The sequence below is a fragment of the Cibotium barometz genome, chromosome 6 (genome assembly GCF_041138505.1).
Source record: "Cibotium barometz isolate CiBa-2024 chromosome 6, ASM4113850v1, whole genome shotgun sequence".
NCBI classification, from domain to species: domain Eukaryota; kingdom Viridiplantae; phylum Streptophyta; class Polypodiopsida; order Cyatheales; family Cibotiaceae; genus Cibotium; species Cibotium barometz.
Window position 1 is genome coordinate 37,298,159 of NC_141051.1, and position 21,293 is coordinate 37,319,451.

General features: G+C 46.6%; 1 protein-coding gene across 2 annotated transcripts in view; it reads left to right on the forward strand.

Annotated features, from left to right (window-relative positions):
* The window catches only part of SCD1 (stomatal cytokinesis defective / SCD1 protein (SCD1)), a 194,191-nt gene that overhangs the window by 84,383 nt on the left and 88,515 nt on the right, over positions 1 to 21,293 (forward strand). For both annotated transcript variants that reach the window (XM_086799538.1, XM_086799539.1), the window contains 8 exons: positions 18,271 to 18,400; positions 18,745 to 18,802; positions 18,957 to 19,001; positions 19,199 to 19,274; positions 19,390 to 19,463; positions 19,663 to 19,713; positions 19,853 to 20,010; positions 20,139 to 20,186. In XM_086799538.1, coding sequence (XP_086655664.1) covers positions 18,271 to 18,400; positions 18,745 to 18,802; positions 18,957 to 19,001; positions 19,199 to 19,274; positions 19,390 to 19,463; positions 19,663 to 19,713; positions 19,853 to 20,010; positions 20,139 to 20,186 — 640 coding nt within the window. The remainder of the gene's footprint in view (positions 1 to 18,270; positions 18,401 to 18,744; positions 18,803 to 18,956; positions 19,002 to 19,198; positions 19,275 to 19,389; positions 19,464 to 19,662; positions 19,714 to 19,852; positions 20,011 to 20,138; positions 20,187 to 21,293) is intronic.

Sequence of the window (21,293 nt, forward strand, 5' to 3'; positions counted from 1 at the left end):
TTAAAAGTCCTAGAACTAGTTATGTGCATTGTGCACCTCGGGTCACTTATTTTTGAGTAGCCAAGGACTTACAAAGTATGTAAACGAACTTTGCATGATATAAATCATCAACATTCTCATTTGTGCAATAGATCTAGTGCCCTAATTGAGAGGCACAACCATTGATTCTTTTCCATAGAACAATTTTTATCCGGGATTTATTTCATCTATCATCGTACAATAACAGAATTGAGTCTCATTTTAGGGATCCATCAGTCCAGCCTAACCCCATCCAGTCCCGTGGGTTAGCCAACCGCCCAACCACTGTAATGATGGGATCCATTTAAGAATTTGGTTAGGTTTTGTTCCGGGTACCAGGGAAAAGAGTTCCCTGGCCCCCTAGCCGGATATTCATGCAAACTTAAAACTAGTCACACCATTTACACACCCAATATGAAATTGCCTTTCACAGATTCAGTTGTCTTTAAGACAATCTTTTAATGAAACTATAGTATCATTGATCATAATCTTCCAAAATATCCGGTTGAATTCGAATTTCTAATTTTTCCTTCATCGGTGTACTTATGGCATCATTGGCAACCAGAACGCTCACCACCTGTCCACTCGGGGGTTTTTTCAATATTTCCTAGCTCATAGTACCCGGCAACATATTCACTTATAAAAATCAAAATGGAATCTCTCTACTCTCTCTTCCTTGCTAGTGTGTTTATGTACAGAGATTGAAAAGGGGTATCTCCCCCCTTGTGTGTCTCTCTCTCTCTCTTCGTCTCTTTCCTTCTCTTGGCAACTAAAGCTTTACACGGTAGCGTATGGATTTGTTGGCGTCATCTATGCCATTATTCTTTAATTTACACCCATAACATAAGCAATCATAGCAATGCCTTTCAAGTTTCCGCTATTGGGCAAGGAGCCAGTTAGTTTGCTTTACGATAGGCAGCCGTTGATAGGAGTTTTTGAAGAGCCGAAGGATGGTCATATTTGTTGCATGATGCATAGTAGTTGAGCCTTAGTCATGCTCATAACACCTAGCTTTGGCATTTTAGGAAGTGTTAGGAATAGAAGCCTCAAAAGGATGGGCGCCCGTGCATGCTAAATATAGCTTTTAGTTGCTTTTTTTCAAAAAGCAAGTTAGAACACATGCAATCTTGCCAAAATCGGCCGTGCGCATATAGGGAGAGGAGGGAAAAAAATTAAATCTTTAATATCTTCTCGATCCGATGTCGAAAAACAGTGATTGGAGAGTCGTTTTGGGGATTTTCGAGGCGCGGATGCAGCTATGCCATCAGAATTTCTGAATTCTAATCACCGAATCTGATTTTGGAAGAATCTAAGATATTATGCAGCTTTTTGGTGGTCTATGAGCCCTTCTTGCACTTTTCTCTGCACACACATGCTTCGTACACTTGTGTTATTTGCAGGTTTGGATATTGTTGGTTGATGCTGTGGATGCTTTGGTTTGAGAAGGGAGGTTTGTGCTTGTTGATGCTTGGCTAGCCTATGTGAGGCTGTGAGACCAAGCCTTGGGAAGAAACAGGTATAGGGATTTCTGTTGGGATAGGTGTTGGTGGTGCTTCTACCAAAGGCTGTGTGTAGCATGGTTGACCTTGGGAGGCTATAATCCCGATCATGTGAGCAGGAGACTGTGGGAGTTGCTCTTGGTGTTTGGTGCGTGCTTAGCCTCTGCCTGAGGTGTTCTTGGAGGCGAAGCTCTTTGCTATAGAGGTAGTTCTCTGTTTCGCGTAACATTTGAGTGGTGCCCCCACTAAGGAGACGGTTTTTGTGGCAAGAAAGCAAAGATGGCTGAGGGTTTTCTAGAGTTTCATGGTTTGCCTGGAGAGGATGCTCGCAATTCATAGAGAAATTGGAGATCATTGACCCTGGTAATCTGATAATCCATGGCAACTGGGGGATTCGCAGCCCTAAGTCCAGCTTCATTAGCCATGATCCATACTCTAGCTTCACCAAGCAAGGAAAAGATAAGAAGCCTAAACAGAATGGATGGATCCTGCTTGTCCTTAGGCATAGCGCTTTTCTGGCTCATTAAGGAGAGTTGAGGATCCTACAAAGCTATGTTATAAGATCTTAAGCCTAATGCAAAGGGAAGATCAGACAGTGGATGTGTTCATTGGGGAGTTTAACAAATTATGGGACATATAGCAAGGATCTTTGGGGGCTGAAGTGCCTCCTACCATGCTTAAGAAGGACAGGTTCATTGCCAGCCTTAAGGGAGACCTTAGGTTAAAGGTGGAGTTAAAAGAGACAGCTACTTTTGATAATGCACTCAGGATTGCCAGAGAGAAAGATGCTGAGAATGAAGCAGATTTGTAATGAGATGGGACACAGAGAGTGAGGATTGAGACCATGCCTAAACTCCTTACTAGAGAGACTGTGCCAGTCACTACATGAACACGGAATCAGGTGGTTGCTAAATCACATGAGGAGGATGACTCAAGAAAGACATGCATGAGGTTTTGAGGATGCTCTTAAACATGCAACTCAGAACAATTGATGGAGGGAAGAGGTAGCTTTGGTAGAGGAGGTGGTCAGTATATGGAACGGGGTGGTTGTCCACAAGGTAATCAAGGTGGCTGGTATAGTGGAAGAGAAAGAGGGATGTATGGACGGAGAAGCATCGATGACTATCAGTGTTATAATCGTGGTGAATGGGGTCACACTAGTCCTTTTTGTGATAAGCCACCTAGGAGAGATGGAGACATGCTTCCTTTGCCTCAAAACTTGCATAATAGAGCTCGAGACTATTGGGTAGACATCAAAGACGAAGCAGGTCCAAGTGGTTTATCACCTGAGGAAAAAGGGCAAGCAGTGAGCATCATTCGAATTGAAGAGGCCAAGGTTATGCCAGTGAGCAAGAGAGAAATGAAATGAAATAAAATGATATATTAACGTCTCTAAGAGGCCATAATGGCCTATGAGACCAAAACTGAGAGTACATCTGAAGTTGGTGTCTCATCAAAGAGAACAACTAAATGAGACTAAAAAGTACAATAAATTGATTCTCCTACAGTTATAAGAACAGAACTGTAAGACTCCGGGATGATACTGAGTAGAAAATACTGGAAAATACTGAAAAATGTATACTAGGTAGATCCATGTATGCTAATCAGTTGAAGGGTTGCCCTCTCCTTGGATCAAGTATCTCCGCCATGGGGTTGTCTAGAATGGAGAGGTGGCTGCATGGGTGGGCGATAGGTTTGTCCCAATCTCCTTAGTACTAGGTTAGCTATCTGGTTTGGATTTACTAGCGCACTAGACCCTGAACTTTGGTCATCACCCCACTGATCTCTAGATTTCACCTCAGGGCCAGAACCATCTTGGAATTAGGCAAAGGCACCAACTTCCATGTTCCATTTTTATGCAAAGAATCCATCTCTGACTTCATGGCACGCTCCCGCCTCCGATGCCGAGCAATAATGGCTCTGATCTGGCGATGGTGAGGATGCCGTGGTCGGGATCCTGGTGGGCGTGGCCAACAAGCATGACATAAGATAAGTGCTCTATCAGTGGTGACTCCCTGGGAGCGTGTTCGGTGCCCTCATGGTCCAATGGAGGAGGTATCAGGAGAGGTGTGGGCTGGATTGCTGGTGCTGGTGCCGGTGCCGAAGAAATTTGTCAGGGTTCTCTGTCTAGGTACATCATGGCTCGGCCTCTTGTCTGCCAAGAAGGTCTCTCTGTGTCTCCTGAGTTCAAGTAAAAACAATCCCAGGCATCTCTGATCCTCAAACTCCATGACCTTGCTTAACGGCCCAAAACGCTCTCAGAAGAGGCAGTGATATCTCCTTCGGATCTCATAATAGACTAATCATCGGCAAATGTAGTGTTCCTCTGTCTCTACCTCCCGGTAGCATAGCTGACAAATGCGGTCATCCAAGATCTGATGCACATTGCCCTGTCTCAATCGGCAGCTGGTGTGATGAGGTTCGGATCTGTCCAATGGCACAACGTATCCCATGTGATAGGTGTACATCCATGTACGCCGGGGCGGTGATTAAATCATCTGGTGAGAGGTGTAGAAAATGGCTCTTGTAATGAGCCATTTTTGTGCTTAAGGGCTCAAGGGGGCTAGTCCATGTCCTCTTTGTGTCCACTCTGATGATATCTATCCTGATCACACGGTTTTGCTCTGAGCGGGTGACATCCAAAAATGGACAATCCAAACTATACTGAAAGGGTGGTAGTGTCTCTATCTGCAAATCATGTAGGTCAAACCATGATCTCATCTGAGCGTACCAGCAATGAGTATCTCCATCCTCTGCCAACCGTATGGATGAGATCAATGCCAATCGGGAGTACCTCTGCTGAGGGAGCTCCCATAGCCGCTGTAAAAAGGTAACTGCCTAGAATAGGGCCTCGGTTACTATTGGTGGGGCACCCAGCTCAGCCCGAACAATCTCATGTGGTACTAATGATTTGCTCCGAATCATGCGGTCAATCATCATAATCAGTGGTCTCTCCATTTGCCTCCATCCCTCGTCGGTCCCTCTTTGAGTTCTGTGATGTATACTGGGTCCCCAAATTGGAGCTCCGTACAGGAGGGTCGGTGTGACGAGCGTATCAAATAGCCACAATTTGGTGCGTGGCTCTTGAAACTGTATGTGTGCACACTGCCTCTCAAGTGTCCCCAAGGCTGCATGCCCTCAAGCTAATCTAGCTGCTGCTGCCTCCTTCAGGGAGAAACGCGTCCTGTGAAAGTAACTCCCAAGTAGACATATGACTTGACGTACTCTACCGGCTCCCCTCGGAAAGTGAATTGAGGCTCTGATCTCGTCACCCATGCCTGTGTGGTGTTAAGCACCATCACCTTTTTTTTTTTCCCAAGGTTCACTATCAGATCTCTATCCGCACAAAAAGCCTGTAATGCATCGAGGTGTCTCTGTAATCCCGCCGGAGAGGCTAAGATTAGAACAATATCATCAGCATATAACAAGATGGGTATCCCTTGCCAGGCATGCCCTTGGGCCTCCCAATCTGTGTACATAATCAGAGACGGCATCAATGTATAGTCCAAAGAGGGTGGGTGATAGCGGGCCTCCCTGCTTCACCCCTATCGTGCTGGTCACCCTATCAGATAGTCCGCCTGGAGCTCGGACTCTTCCTATCATAGACTCATACAAAGCCCTACTGCATATCCTCAGGTACCTCAATGTCATGCAATCTTTGCATAAGCCTGGCACGTGGTACTGTATCGACGGAAGTCCACAAAGTAGCAGTATGTCCTTCTCTTCTGTGCCCTGCCCTCTTCAATAAGTGCCCGAAGTGTTAGTATGTGAGCCAAGGTAGTAAATCCTCTCCTGAAGCCAGCCTGTTCATGTGCTCGATGACCATGCCTCGCTGTCCATCGTCTCAGCTCTGACTCCAATATAGAGCCATATAGTTTGGCCAAGTAATGACCAATCATGATCGTCCTGTAGTTGCCTGGTACCATGGGGTCCCCACTCTTAAAGAGTGGTACAATGATATGCTCTGTCCAACTTGTCGGGAAACCCTCACAAATGGCACGATTAAGCACATGTACGATGAGCGGAGCCAAAGTGTCTCGTGCATATGAGAAGTGCTCTCAAACTAGCCCATCATGATCTTGTGCCTTTCCATTCTATAACCTGTCTATCGCATCTAGCACCATCTGCATAGTAAAAAAGGTGCTGCTAGCCGGTCTAGCTCCCAAATGAGGGGGGGCGGGGGGCTGTCCTTGTGCATCATATAGCTCTCTAGCATAAGTATGCCATGCCTCAGGTGTAGTAATCAAAGTACTAGGCTGTCTCTCCTGAAACATCTTCCATGCCCCCTTGCTGTCCTTCCCCAGGAAGAGTTGGTAGATCTCCTCCTCTAGCTTAGCCAGATAGGCTTGTTTCTTCCTCCGCACAAGGCGCTGAAAGATCATCCTGGCCTGTCTATGCGTGTGAGACCCAATGGCAATCTCATGCTGTGGCTGTGCTCGTGTCTCACGACACTCATCATCATACCAACTGTTCTGTGGGGCACTGCTGTAGGGGTGGGTGGAAGGGATCATAGTGCAGGGAAAACATATGAGGTGGATGCATGTAGTACACCTGCCAATCCTCTCGTGATCTCGTCGAGAGGGCTATGCGGGTCTAAAGCGAACAAGCCATTAGATAGTGCATCTCGGTAAACCCCAACGGTCTCACGTGTAAACTGATATCTCGGGTACCTAGGTAGATGAGTGGCTGGCCCATCTCTCGGGGATCTACCTACTAGTGTGAAACTTAGGTATGCATGATCGACTGCTATGCCAATGGGCCTAGTGGAAATCGTGGAACCCCGCACATCAGGTATCAATGAAGGAGATCCCATCAAGTAGTCCAGTGTGCTTGCTCCCCCTCTAGAGTTCTAGTGTGTGAGAGCATCTTATCCACACTCAGCCTCTATAGCAGTAGTGCTCCATCCATCATACCCCCCACTAGCTCAGTACTTTCATAGTTTATTTCATGTTCATTTTGTTCTTTTTTTTTCTGGATATCCAGAAGACATTGACAGTTGTACATTGATTTGTCTCATAGGTCGAGTTCGGCCTCTAGTAGTCGTTAATACAGTTTTCTTTCTCTCTCTCTTTCTACAAAAAAAAAAACAGAAGGATACACCAGTCAATAAAGTAGAGGTGATGAATGCTACATTGGAAGAGGAAGCCAAGAGACGGGCACGTGCCTTACATGTACGTGTAGTTGGGTGGGAAGATAAGGGAAATTGCCAAGAGGATGCAAAAGCTCTTGCAACAAAAATTGGAGCCGCTGATGTACCCATTACCGGAGCATGGCGAGTAGGCAGACATGAATCCAGGGCGAGGATATTGATCGTCAGGTTTGGTGACTTGGAGAAGAAGGCCTAAGGCCTTCCTCTCCAAAAGGATGGCCCTTAAGGGGGAAAAGATTTATTTGGATGAGGACCTTACACTGGCACAGATAGCACAGCGGAAGGAACACATGCTACGTGTGCTTGAGGCAAGGAAAGAGGGGAAATGGGCGGTATACAGAGATGGCCGAGTCATCATTATGGAGAGGAGGCCCACTTGACGGTGCGCGGCCTATGAGACCTTGCGATTCACGATGTGGAATTGCAACAAAGCCCTTAGAACAGATGCAGGATACTTTCAGACACAGTGATATTGCTATGTATACGGAGACCCATCAGTGCACAAACAAGAGGCTTCCTGACGTCCTGGGTTATAGATGGGAATCAGTTTTTCGCCCTCAGCCACGCACAGTGGGAGGTACCAGAGGATCTGGAGGAGTGGCAATACTTTACAGGAAGGAGCTTCGTGACAAAATACATGTGGTACATAGAGATGCAGATGTGAGGCACAATTGGGTCTGAATATGCAGAGGGGGGCTCCACGAGCTATATGTGGCGGTATGCTACTTTCCTCCAGCCCACTCCAAGATTGCACCATCAAGAGAGTCGCCCTATATACCACTATATGATGATATCATGAGGTTTGCAAGCATGGGAGACATAGTACTATTGGGAGACTTTAATGCACATACAGGCGCAGAGCAGACAGAGTTGTATGATACTCAAGAGGCTATGTACCGGGAGATCACGGCAGAGGATGTAGGATTGCAGAGATCAGCACAGGATGAGGGGGCGATTACAGATTATGGCAGGCTTTTTCTCACACTGAGGAGTGCACATGGGTTGGTCATATACAATGGCTTATCTAGATGGCAAGGATCAGATGCTCTCACACACTGGAACTCTAAAGGGGGAGCGAGCACAATGGACTACTTGATGGGATCACCTTCATTGGTACTTGATGTGCGGGGTTTCACAATTTCTAGTAGGCCCATTGGCATAGCAGCCGATCATGCATACGTGAGTTTCACATTAGTTGGTAAATCCCCGAGAGATGGGCCAACCACTCATTTACCTAGGTACCCGAGATATCAGTTTACACGTGAGACAGTTGGGGTTTATCGGGATGCAGTATCTGATGGCTTGTTCGCTTTAGACCCGCATAGCCCTCTGGACGAGATCACGAGAGGATTGGCAGGTGTACTACATGCATCCGCCTCATAAGCGTTTCCCTGCACTATGATCCCTTCCACCCACCCCTGCAGCACTGCCCCCCAGAACAGTTGGTATGATGATGAGTGTCGTGAGACACGAGCACAGCCACAGCGTGAGATTGCCATTGGGTCTCACACGCATAGACTGGCCAAGATGATCTATCGGCGCCTTGTGCGGAGGAAGAAACGAGCCTATCTGGCTAAGCTAGAGGAGGAGATCTACCAACTCTTCCTAGGGAAGGACATCAAGAGGGCATGGAAGATGTTTCAAGAGAGACAGCCTGGTACTCTGATTACTGCACCTGAGGCATGGCATACTTATGCTAGAGAGCTATATGACGCACCAGGACAACCCCCCACCCCCCGGTCACTGGGAGCTAGACCGGCTAGCAGCACCTTTTTTACTATGCGGATGGTGCTAGATGCGATAGACAGGTTACAGAATGGAAAGGCACAGGATCATGATGGGCTAGTTGGAGAGCACTTGCACGAGACACTTTGGCTCCGCTCATCTTACATGTGTTTAATTGTGCCATTTGTGAGGGTTTCCCGACAAGCTGGACAGAGCATATCATTTTACCACTCTTTAAGAGTGGGGACCCCATGGTACCAGGCAACTACAGGACGATCATGATTGGTCATTACTTGGCCAAATTATATGGCTCTATATTGGAGTCGGAGCTGAGCCGATGGGTAGAGAGGCATGGTCATGGAGCACATGCACAGGCTGGCTTCAGGAGAGGATTTACTACCTTGGATCTCATACTGACACTTCGGGCACTTATTGAAGAGGGCAGGGCATAGAAGAGAAGCATATACTGTTTCTTTGTGGACTTTCGCAAAGCCTTCGATACCGTACCACGTGCCAGGCTTATGCACAGATTGCATGACATTGAGGTACCCGAGGATATGCAGTGGGGGATATATGCTTTGTATGAGTCTGTGACAGGCAGAGTCCGAGCTCCAGGCGGACTATTTGATAGGGTGACCATGACGATAGGGGTGAAGCAGGGATGCCCGCTATCGCCCACCCTCTTTGGACTGTACATTGATGCGGTCTCTGATTATGTAGATAGATTGGCAGGCCCAGGGACATGCGTGGCAGGGGTGTTGATACCCATCTTGTTATATGCTAATGATATTGTTCTAATCTCAGACTCTCGGGAGGGATTGTAGAGACACCTGGATGATTACAGGCTTTCTGTGCCGATAGAGAGCTGACAGTGAACCTTGGGAAAACCAAGGTTATGGTGTTTAACACCACACATGCATGGGTGACGAGATCAGAGCCTCAGTTCACTTTCTGAGGGGAGCCGGTAGAGTACATCAGGTCATATGTCTACTTGGGAGTTACTTTCACAGGACCGTGTTTCTTCCCGAAGGAGGCAGCAGCAGCTAGATTAGCTCGAGGGCATGCATCCTTGGGGGCACTTGAGAGGCAGTGTGCACACATACAGTTTCAGGAGCCACGCACCAAATTGTGGCTATTTGATACGCTTGTCACACCGACCCTCTTGTACGGAGCTCCAATTTGGGGACCCAGTATACATCACAGAACTCAGAGAGGGACCGATGAGGGATGGAGGCAAATGGAGAGACCACTGATTATGATGATTGCCCGCATGATTCGGAGCAAATCATCAGTACCACATGAGATTGTTGGGCTGAGCTGGGTGCCCTACCAGTAGTAACCGAGGCCCTATCCCAGGCCCTTACCTTTCTAAAGTGGCTATGGGAGCTCCCTCAGCAGAGGTATTGCCGATTCGCATTTACCTCATCCATACAGTTGGCAGAGGATGGAGATACTCATTGTTGGTACGCCCAGATGAGATCATGGTTTGACCTACATGGTTTGCGGATAGAGGCACTACCACCCTTTCAGTACAGTATGGATTGTCCATTTTTGGATGTCACCCGCTCAGAGCAAAACCGCGTGATCAGGATGGATATCATTAGAGTGGACACAGAGAGGACATGGACGAGCCCCCTTGAGCCCTTGGACGCACGAAAATGGCTCATTACAAGAGCCATTTTCTACACCTCTCACCGGATGATTTTATCACCCGCCCGACGTACATGGATGTACACCTATCACATGGGATACGTTGTGCCATTGGATAGATCCGGACCTCATCACACCAGCTGCGGATTGAGACAGGGCGATATGTACATGGATCTTCGATGACCGCATTTGTCAGCTATGCTACCAGGAGGTAGAGACAGAGGAACACTACATTTGTCGATGTACAGTCTATTATGAGATCCGAGGGAGATATCACTGCCTCATCCTAGAGGGTTTTGGGCTGTTACGCAGGGTCATGGACTTTGAGGATCAGAGATGCCTGGGATTGTTTCTACTTGAGCTCAGGAGACACAGAGAGACCCTCTTGGCAGACAGGAAGCCGAGCCATGATGTACCTAGACAGAGGACCCTGACAGATTTCTTCGGCACCAGCACCAGCAACGCAGCCCATACACCTGCTGATACCTCCTCCATTGGGCCATCAGGGCACTGACCACGCTCCCAGGGAGTCACCACTGATAGAGCAGTTATGTTATGTCGTGCTTGTCGGCCACGCCCGGCAAGATCCGGACTACGGCATCCTCACCAATGCCAGATCAGAGCCATGCATCGGGGGCGCCTACCTCGCTTCTACGACCTCTCCATTCTAGACAGCCCCATGGCGGAGATACTTGATCTAAGGAGAGGGCAACATTCAACTCATCAGCATACATGGATCTACCTGATATACATTTTTCAGTATTTTCCAGTATTTTCTACTCAATATCATCTCGGAGTCTTACAGTTCTGTTCTTATAACTGTAGGAGAGGGCAACATTCAACTCATCAGCATACATGGATCTACCTGATATACATTTTTCAGTATTTTCCAGTATTTTCTACTCAATATCATCTCGGAGTCTTACAGTTCTGTTCTTATAACTGTAGGACAATCAGTTTATTGTACTTTTTAGTCTCATTTAGTTGTTCTCTTTGATGAGACACCAACTTCAGATGTACTCTCAGTTTTGGTGTTATAGGCCACTATGATCATTTCATTTCATTTCTCTCTCTTTCGAGCTGGGTTCGGACCACTGTCCAGGATCATGGACTTCCCGGATCAGAGATGCCTGGGACTTTTTCTTCTAGAGCTCCGTAGACATAGGGAGTCCTTAGTGAGATCCAAATTGGCTGTACTTGCTCGAGGACCAGCACAGAGAGCTCTCACCAACTTCTTCCATACCAGCACTCCGAGGGCCGTTCCACCCATCATACCCAGACCATAGGCTACTGTAGGAGCTCGTCGGAGAGGTGTGACACTCGACAGAGCCATTGAGTTATGCAGAGCTCGATGCCCGAGACCCCATGGCCCTCGCCCATGTGCCACGCCACCACAGGAGGATCCGGGCCATTATGTCCCATCATCGCAGGACCTTCTCGCGCCAGCTCAGTTTTACCACCTTGAGCACCATGTCACCGCGGCTGATGATGGATGTATTAGGGTGATATGAGAGCTCTCTGCTCATTTACCTAGATCAGATTTTAAAGTTCTAGATTTTTGTTATCTTTCTTTATTACTATTTTCTACCCAGGATGATGGACCTCATGGATATGATGCAACCTTTTGGTCTCATAGGTCATTTTGGCCTTTTGAAGACGTTAATACAACTTTCTCTCTCTCTCTCTCTCTCTCTCTCTCTCTCTCTCTCTAGGGGAAGTATTTCTTACGGGCGACTTCAATGCCCACACACAGAGCAGACAGTGTGAGGTGTATGACTATGATGACATGGAGATCCTCCACCCTGTGGATCCAGAGGAGATAGGGGCTAGTCGGGCATCAGAGGACACTGGACCAGACAGAGGACATTATGGGGACCACTTACTAGAGTTGGGAGCCAGGCATCGTCTCGTTATTTATAACGGGATGCTACAGTGGCCGGGATCAAGAGGGCTGACATGCTTCCCACATGGGGGTCATACACGGACCGGAGGCACGGTGGTAGACTACATTATGGGGTCTTTGGAGGCATCACAGCTTGTCACCTCATTCTCCATTCCACCTCGTCCTATTGGGGCAGATCATACATACTTGGCATTTTCACTAGCCGGATCACCAGTATCACCAGCCCCCCACATACCGACGCCACACACTACCATCTACTTCACACATGACATGGCAGACATATACACTGGCAGAGTAGAGGATGGGCTCCTACTCATGGATCCCCTGGCATCTATGGATACCATTACAGCCCAGCTCGCATCACTCCTACACACGGCTGCATTACAGAGCTTCCCACATCGTGTACACTCAGGAGAGCCTGCGAGACCTGGGACTATGCCCCAGAACAGATGGTATGATGACGAGTGCAGAGCCCTATACTCACGACTCTGCATACAGAGAGCCTTGGGAGCCATCACAGAGCAGGAGTCGAGGAGAGAGACGAGGAGACTTACTCGCCGCAAAAGGCGGGCCTTTGCAGAGATACAGGAGCTAGAGATCTTTCATTTCTTCATGAGTAGAGATAGCCCTGTCTCATGGCGGCACTTCAGAGAGCCCCGGACCCCGACACCTATTGCAGACCCACAGACATGGCACACATATGCAGAGGGTCTATACCATGCCCCACAGCAGCCACCTATACCTCAGCCACAGGAGCCTCGACCTACCACAGCTAGCTTCTTTACCCACTCGATGGTACAGGAAGCTATCCGCCGCCTACAGCATGGACGGGCCGCCGACCATATGGGCCTGCAGGGTGAGCATCTCATATATGCAGTAGATTCTTTAGCTCCTTTTCTTGCACACCTGTTTAACAGGGCACTAGCAGAGGGTTTGCCTGCGGAGTGGACGATGCACACCATTGTGCCGATTCACAAAACAGGGGATATGCTCGATCCGAGCAACTACAGGACGGTTATGGTTGGCCACGTGCTGGCCAAACTCTATGGTGCAGTGCTGGAGCAGGAGCTTAGCTTATATGCTGAGCGAGCAGGTTTACGCTCATCAGGGCAGGCAGGCTTCAGGAGAGCTTTCTCTACCACTGACCATGTATTCACTTTGAGATGTATGATTGATCAGGCCAGAGTGAGGAAGAGAAAGCTCTATTGCTGCTTTGTGGATTTCCGCAAGGCATTTGACACAGTACCACGAGAGAGGCTCTTTCAGCGCCTGCAGTCTCTTGGCATACTAGCAGATATGACATGGGGCATCTATGCATTATATGAGCAGGTTTTTGGGCGAGTCACATGTCCAGGAGGTATGTCCGAGACTATTGCTAGCACCATTGGTGTGAAGCAAGGATGCCCACTTTCCCCCACGCTATTTGGGTTATACATTGATGAGGTGGCTGACTTCATTACACGGGGAGGCGGAGATGGAGTTGATTTAGCAGGTACCTCAGTACATATTATGCTCTATGCTGATGATATTGTATTAGTGTCTGAGTCCCCAGGTGGTCTACAACAGCATCTACATGCACTCCATGATTTCTGCACACAGAGGGGTCTTACTGTGAACCTTGGGAAAACCAAGGTTATGGTCTTTCATACATCGAGACAGGGCAGGAGTCAGCTGACATTCACTCTCGCAGGATGCCAGGTGGAGGTGGTGACATCATACGTGTACCTAGGGGTTACCTTCTCTGCAGCAGCCACACGCTTTACCATGGGTTCAGCAGCCAGAGCTAGATTGACACGGGGATATGCAGCATTGGCTATGCTAGAGAGACAGTGCCACCAGGCGCATTTTCAGGAGCCCCGGACGAAGGGGTGGCTATTTGACACATTAGTCACACCGGCATTGATGTATGGAGCAGCAGTATGGGCGCCAGGCCTTGCTACCCATTGGTGGACACAGATAAAGAGACCACAGACCCTCATGATGGCACGCATGATACGCAGCAAACCGTCAGTACCTCGTGACATTATCCGAGCAGAGTTTGCTGTGCCTCCTATGATGGTAGAGGCCATATTTCAGACTATATGCCTGCTAGACAGATTCAGAGAGATGCCACAGGACAGATTATCATACAGAGCTTTTCAGGCATCTAGACAGCTGGCTGAGGCAGGAGACAGAGGATCATGGTATGCACAGGTCACACATTGGTTCTCACAGCATGGCCTAGACATGGATCATCTACCACCATTCCAGTATGACAGGGATGCACCACATATCCGTCTCTCTCATAGTGAGAGGAACAGAGTATTGAGACAGGATCTATGGCAGCTCTATACACGAGAGACATGGATATCGCCTACACAGCCTCTTCCACCGAAGATGCTATACTACAGAGATCACTTCATGAGTATCACTGATGATGGATTTATAGAGAGGCCTAGATACATGGAGGGCTTTTTAACACGGCTCCCGAGTGGCTATGGGTCAGCTCAGAGTTTCATCACACCGATTGGAGATTGAGACTGGCAGAGCAGCACGGATCCCCCGAGAGGAGAGGGTATGCAGATTGTGCAGAGAGGAGGTGGAGAGTGAGGAGCATTATGTATGCAGATCCAGAGCATATACAGCCATCAGAGAGAGATATCCCATTTTATTCAGAGAGCCACATTCCCTATGCCAGATCTTTGAGACAGCAGACCAGCGCATACTGGGGAGATACATTCTAGACATACAGCGCCACAGAGAGACATTATTACAGGCTCAGACAGCTCCAGAGGGGGGGCGACAGACACAGATTACTACATTTTTTCAGAGATCCATACCCCTCCCAGCCCCTACACGGCAGGGAATTACTCTCCAGAGAGCAGAGACACTTAGAGCCCGCAGGAGACAGAGGACACCTGGCTTTCGGACACCACGCCTATACCAGAGAGAGATGACAGAGATCAGAGCTCAGTTTCACAGAGAGGGTGCGGAGCGATTGGCTCGCTTCAGAGCACACCCAGGCATGTTCTTCAAGGAGCTGTGGACACCCCCTTCACTGATGTATACCATTTTATACCCCCAGTATGGTACAGGATGGAGCTAGCTAGGTTGCATATCATGATTGTATACTCCATGCATATAGCTTTGCATTCTCCTAGTAATAGAGCTCCATCCCCTGCACACCCAGATTCAGCTTTTTTATTCAGTACTTTTTCATTTTGTTGGGATGACAGAGGATACCCCATACAGGTACTCCGATTTGTCTCATAGGCCGAGTTCGGTCTTTTGGAAGACGTTAATAAAATCTTTCTTTCTTTCTTTCTTTCTTTCTTTCTCTCTCTCTCACCTTGAGCTGCTACGCACCTACCTTGCTTGTGAGAGGAGTTACCTTGGACTGGGTCTCCGCACTCCAGCGTGCCCGATGCCCCGGCCCCCCGGTTGTCGGCCACGATCCCCTCATCAGCTGGCCACAGTCCCCTCATCAGGGAGACTTCTTGGCCATACTCATTAGCCCCATGCTTGATATTTTGGAGGGTGGTATGCCATCTTTTGGGAGCTGATGCTACTCTCATGTTTCTATGCTCCTAGTATTTTATGAGGAGTTTCCATGGACAGTTTTGTATCATTCCAGTGAGATAGCTATGTTTATGTTTTATTTTCCATTCCATGATGAGAGATGCCATGGACATTATTGTATCACTTTGGTCTCATAGTCCCATTGGGTCTTTAGTAGACGCTTAATATATCTTTCTTTCTCTCTACGATTGTGTGGAGGCTATGGATATCTTCTATCCTCCATAGCCTCAATATGCATCTATGCGTAACCTAAATTAATAAATTAATCAGTATCAGAGCGCTGTTGCTTGTCTCCTTCATGCATCTGTAAACTGTGCGCCACCTGCTGCTCGCCCGTCTCTTGCTATTGTAAATTGTGCGCTACCTCTAGCTTCATTGATTTTCTGAGCGATTGTTTGGTTGCAACCTGATATGCATCCTACTGTGAGAGCCTTAGTGCGCAACGGGTGAGTTTTGAGAGCTTGCATGTACTTGCACCCCTCTTTGTGGTTCAACACTTCTCTCATTGTGGCTTACTCTAGCAGAGACATGAGAAGAGAATGGACCCATGTGTTCCCTTCCACTGCTGTCCGTTGCATCGGCGCACCTCCGCCACCAGCAGCGCTACTAGAATAACTGGACAAGTTCCACTAGCAGGCAGCGATGCTCAACAGCCGTTGATGCTTTTATTTCTCTTCAAGCTTCAAAGGTTAAATTTTTTATCCTTTTATTTGGACTAAGGTATTAATCCTTTAAAGTCCATTTTTTAAAGTTTTTAATATCTTCAAAGAAGAGATTTAAAGGGGTAAGTTTTGAGAGCTTGCATATACTTGCACCCCCCACTGTGTGTGGTTCAGGACTTCTCCCAATGTGGCTTAGTTAAGCAAAGACGTTAGAAGAGACTCGGCCCGTGAGTTACTTCCATTATTGTCCATCGCAGCGGTGCATCTTTGCCCCTTGTGGCGCTATGGCATCATCGATTTGTCCACCAGCAGGCGGTGATGCTCAACAGCCATCATTGCTTTTGTTTTTCTCTTCAAGCATCAAAGGTTAAATTTGTAACCTTTTATTTGGACTAAGGTAATTATTCTTCAAGGTCCATTTTTTAAAGTTTTAAATCTCTTCAACTCTTCAAAGAAGTTTCTGACATGCCATAGCTAAGAGCTTAACAATGCTCTCGAGAGTCATACATATGCAATTCCGAGCATCCTTTGGGTTTTGGTTTTCTACACATGAAAGTTGTTTTGGACACCATTCTTCATTCTTAAGATTTTGAGACTATATTCACAGGACTATTTATGCTAATCATTTTGTAAACTGAGATTAGACACCACACTTGGGTGTTGGTAAGACCACCTCATCATTACCTCTCACATTTTCATGTATAAATTCAATGGGCAAGTTTTTCACACTTGGCAAATGAAAATCAAGTTCTATTTGATGAGAGAAAATTTATGGGGTATAGTGAAAAGCACTAATGGTACAACCTCTTCTTCTTCCTCTAATGTTGGCACAATAAATGAAAGAGTAAGAACAAGCAAGGATCTTTCTAGAGAAGAAAGAGAATATGCCATTATTGCCCTTGGCTTCAGTGATAACTATCTGTCATGTGCATCTTGCACTAGGGTAACATTTGAACCGTTCTCTCCTAGCAGTGAATGTATTACCTTACGGAGGTGGATAGTAATGGCACACCAAGCAGGCCAGCCAGGCCATCAGATTTATTGGGGGCCAGCCTCGCCTTGTTCCTTCACCAGATTTCTCGACAGCCGGCTGGACACAGGAGAGGGATTTACGATGGGAGCTCCTCAGCAGCCTCACCATATGGTTCACCTGGAGAGCCCGTTGTTTCAGGGCCTTTGAGGGGAGACTGGAGTCACCAGCAGAGACTGTTCGGGCTATCTGGCAGGAGTTGATTCACACCTTGCGAGGCTAGTATGACCGCATCCGGGGCGACTCGGATCGAGCGATCTTGCGACACCAGGCCTTCCACACCACTTGGCGCAGCGGCCCTTTCTATACTCTACACGCGGGTACCCCCCGCTGGCACTATAGGCCATCTGTTTGGATTTTTCCCCTCCTATTGTATGATATAGCCTCTCAATTATTTGTACTTTTCTGCCCCTAGGGAGAGTCTCCCTAGCTGCCTTGATTGAATCTCTGCTCTGCCTTCTTATGAGCAGGAGAGGGTTTGTAGCCCATTGGGCTTTTTTCTTTTTATAACTAATGAAGGATCTTTTCATGGAAAAAAGAAAAGTAATGGCACACCAATGCTGACATGATGTATGTACAGCCCAAGGCCCTTAGGCCATGGGCTTGAGGTAGACAAGCTTTCTTTTATCCATTTCATTTCATATGTTTCCACTTTTTGTAACACAACTTTGTAACCTTTTGTCTATGCACCAACTCAGCATAGATTGAGTGAGGTGTACCCTCTACTGGAGGATGATGTGCCCCACATGCTTCATATTCTCATGTACTCCATGATGAGGCTCTCTTGTACTAGTGCTTATACCCCTTGTACTTCCCCATGATGATCATTGTAACAGAGCCTACTTTGAGAGAGCTATGTTATTTGTACTTGTTTTGTTTTTCTTTTCCATGATGAGACATACCATGGATAGCATTGCACCACTTTGGTCATAGACCCATTGGGTCTTTGGGAGACGTTCAATATAACTTTGTTTCTTTCTCTTTGCACGTGCTCCACTCCCAGCACCATGAATGATAACAAATATAGTGCCAATTTTAGATTTTGGGAAATCTAACCTCTCTTTCTTTGATTGTAGCGTCAAGAGCTAAGTACCGATATGACAGATTTCCTGCAAATGTAAGAAATCGTGAGCAAGAGGAGGAAAGAAAGAAAGTTTTAGAAGCTGCAAGTGCAGCTCTTGACCGCCCGGTGAGACACAGCTCAAGGTTTGTTCCAACCTCTCTGTACATATTTGCATATGTAATGCTGACTGATTTTAGACAGATTTAAAAGTGCTAGTTTGCATTACCCTCACAGAATGTGGTTCTTGTTTTGGAATTTCATTTTTTTTTCTTTCTCATGCATGCCTGCATGCCCACCCATGCACAATACAATACATTTTATTGATACATATTCCTGAATGTCTGCTTGTGTTGCAAGGGATCCCAGTTAGTTTAGAAAGAGAGGGTGTGGTGGGGGTGTTAATCTTTGCAAGTTCTGCAGAGGATTTTAATGCTAAAGCTGTTTGCTTATGGTGCCATTTTGAAATGTGGATGCCCGCTTGTTGCAGCCCTGGACTTTTGGAAACGGTGCCAAAAACAGATGGTCTTACTCCACGTGAAAGGGCTGTATGGCTTCTCTGCCATTTGTTTGGCAATCGGATTATGTTTATGCTGCAGATGTTTGAAATAAAACACACTGCATGTTAATTGAATGATGAAATAATTTGAGGTTTTTCATGTATTAATCTGATTGCTATGATGGTGTACTGTGCTAGTGCAGGCTGAGAGAGAGCGAATGGTTCTTGACATCAAGGTTAAGTTGCAAGTATGTTTCTTTGCTTGTGCTTCCAAACCCAGGACCTCAGAATGCTGCATCAATATTATTGACTTGAGTTATCATCAGAAAATTCCAAGCCCTGCATACTTTTGCTTGATGAGCAACGATTTTCATCATTTACTGCTAGTATCCTCGTGGAGGATTTTTATTTTCCCTTACAACTAAAATTTATTTTACCTTGTCAGGGGCTGTGGCAACGCCTTCTTGTGCTTGGCTCAGCAGAAGACCCGCTTTCTTCTTTCGAATATGGCACAATCCTTGGTTTGTTTGGCATCTTGATTTGCATGCGGTTCATGCTTTCAACAGAAATGATAACTTATCATTTTGGTCATAAAATCCATCTCTGATGTGGTGAATGTTTATTTGGTTGTTCTAGCTTTAATTGAGTCAGATGCGGAAGGAATAGGTGGAAGTGGGTTCATTGAGTGCATTGGGGAACACATAAATTCGGTGACTATCTTTACTTTTGCAATGGTTTTTTGTTATTTGCAAACAATGAAAAAGTAAATTATATGTGCATGTGTGTGTGTGTCATTAAGTAATGAATATATTAAAGCCAGAGTACTTCTTATAGCATAGAATATATTGGAAGAGATTTACCTGGGGTACTTGATTTTACATTGACTGTTTATTTTGATTGTTCTCGCAGGGATGGACTTGCTCTCTGACTGAAGAACAGTTCATTGCTGTGAAAGAACTAGTGAGAATTCATCTTGATGCTTATGCTAGGATCAAATTATCATAGAGTAGATAGATTTACTTATAATTAAAAGGATTGCCACCTCATGACCAAACACAAGTGACAGGTACCATTGGTTTCTTGTATTTGCAACTGATAGATCAAGACAGCAGTTAGCCGTGCGATATCTCGGAATGATATGGTGACTGTACGTGCGGCGCTGGAGTTCTCTGCCGTCGTTTACAGAAAAGATGTAGGCTCTGTTGCTGACTTTATACAGCGTCACCTTGGTGTGCTGCCTATCTGGGACGAACTACGGTTAGTTAATTCTTCTTAAAAAATCAGGGCACAGTGCCTGCTTGTGGAATTTATATTGACTGTTAAATTGTTAACTCCCTGATACCATTTTTTCAAGGCATTAAAAGGTCTTTCTATTGTGGCAACAGGTTCTGGGATGGCTATTTTGATGGTCTTTTGGAAAACGTTGCAGATAAGTAAGGTTCCCAAAGAACACCCTGTAGTTGGATCTAAAGTTTATAGATATTGGATCTGTGTTTATGGCTTTTTGCACCTATATAATAGCTAGTCACTTATGTAGATTTATAAGATAGTGCAAAAATAGTAGAAAAATGTTATTAGATTTTGTTTTGGATTCTCTGATATAAGACAAAGTAGTTATAAACCTCCATCTGTGGTTACCATGTCATCCAGGCCCTCATTGCACTGCCATGCATGATCAACATGGAGATCTTGTAGGGGGTGATGGCTTTGGCACAAGAACCTTCAAAATTCATAGAGAGTCCCTAGCTATAAAGTATGGCTTGTGCCTGGAGCTAGAGATGTCTATCTAACTGGCCGGGATCAGGAGGGCTGACATGCTTCCCACATGGGGGTCATACACGGACCGGAGGCACGGTGGTAGACTACATTATGGGGTCTTTGGAGGCATCACAGCTTGTCACCTCATTCTCCATTCCACCTCGTCCTATTGGGGCAGATCATACATACTTGGCATTTTCACTAGCCGGATCACCAGTATCACTAGCCCCCCACATACCGACGCCACACACTACCATCTGCTTCACACATGACATGGCAGACATACACTAGCAGAGTAGAGGATGGGCTTCTACTCATGGATCCCCTGGCACCTATGGATACCATTACAGCCCAGCTGGCATCACTCCTACACACGGCTGCATTACAGAGCTTCCCATTACTCTCCAAAGAGCAGAGACACGCAGAGCCCGCAGGAGACAGAGGACACCTAGCTTTCCGACACCACGCTTATACCAGAGAGAGATGACAGAGATCAGAGCTCAGTTTCACAGAGAGGGTGCGGAGCGACTGGCTCGCTTCAGAGCAGACCCAGGCATGTTCTTCAGGGAGCTGTGAACACCCCCTTCATTGATGTATACCATTTTATACCCCCAGTATGGTACAGGATGGAGCTAGCTAGGTTGCATATCATGATTGTATACTCCATGCATATAGCTTTGCATTCTCCTAGTAGTAGAACTCCATTTCCTCCCCCACTCACTGTTTTTATTGCACACCTAGATTCAGCTTTTTAGTTCAGTACTTTTTCATTTTGTTAGGAT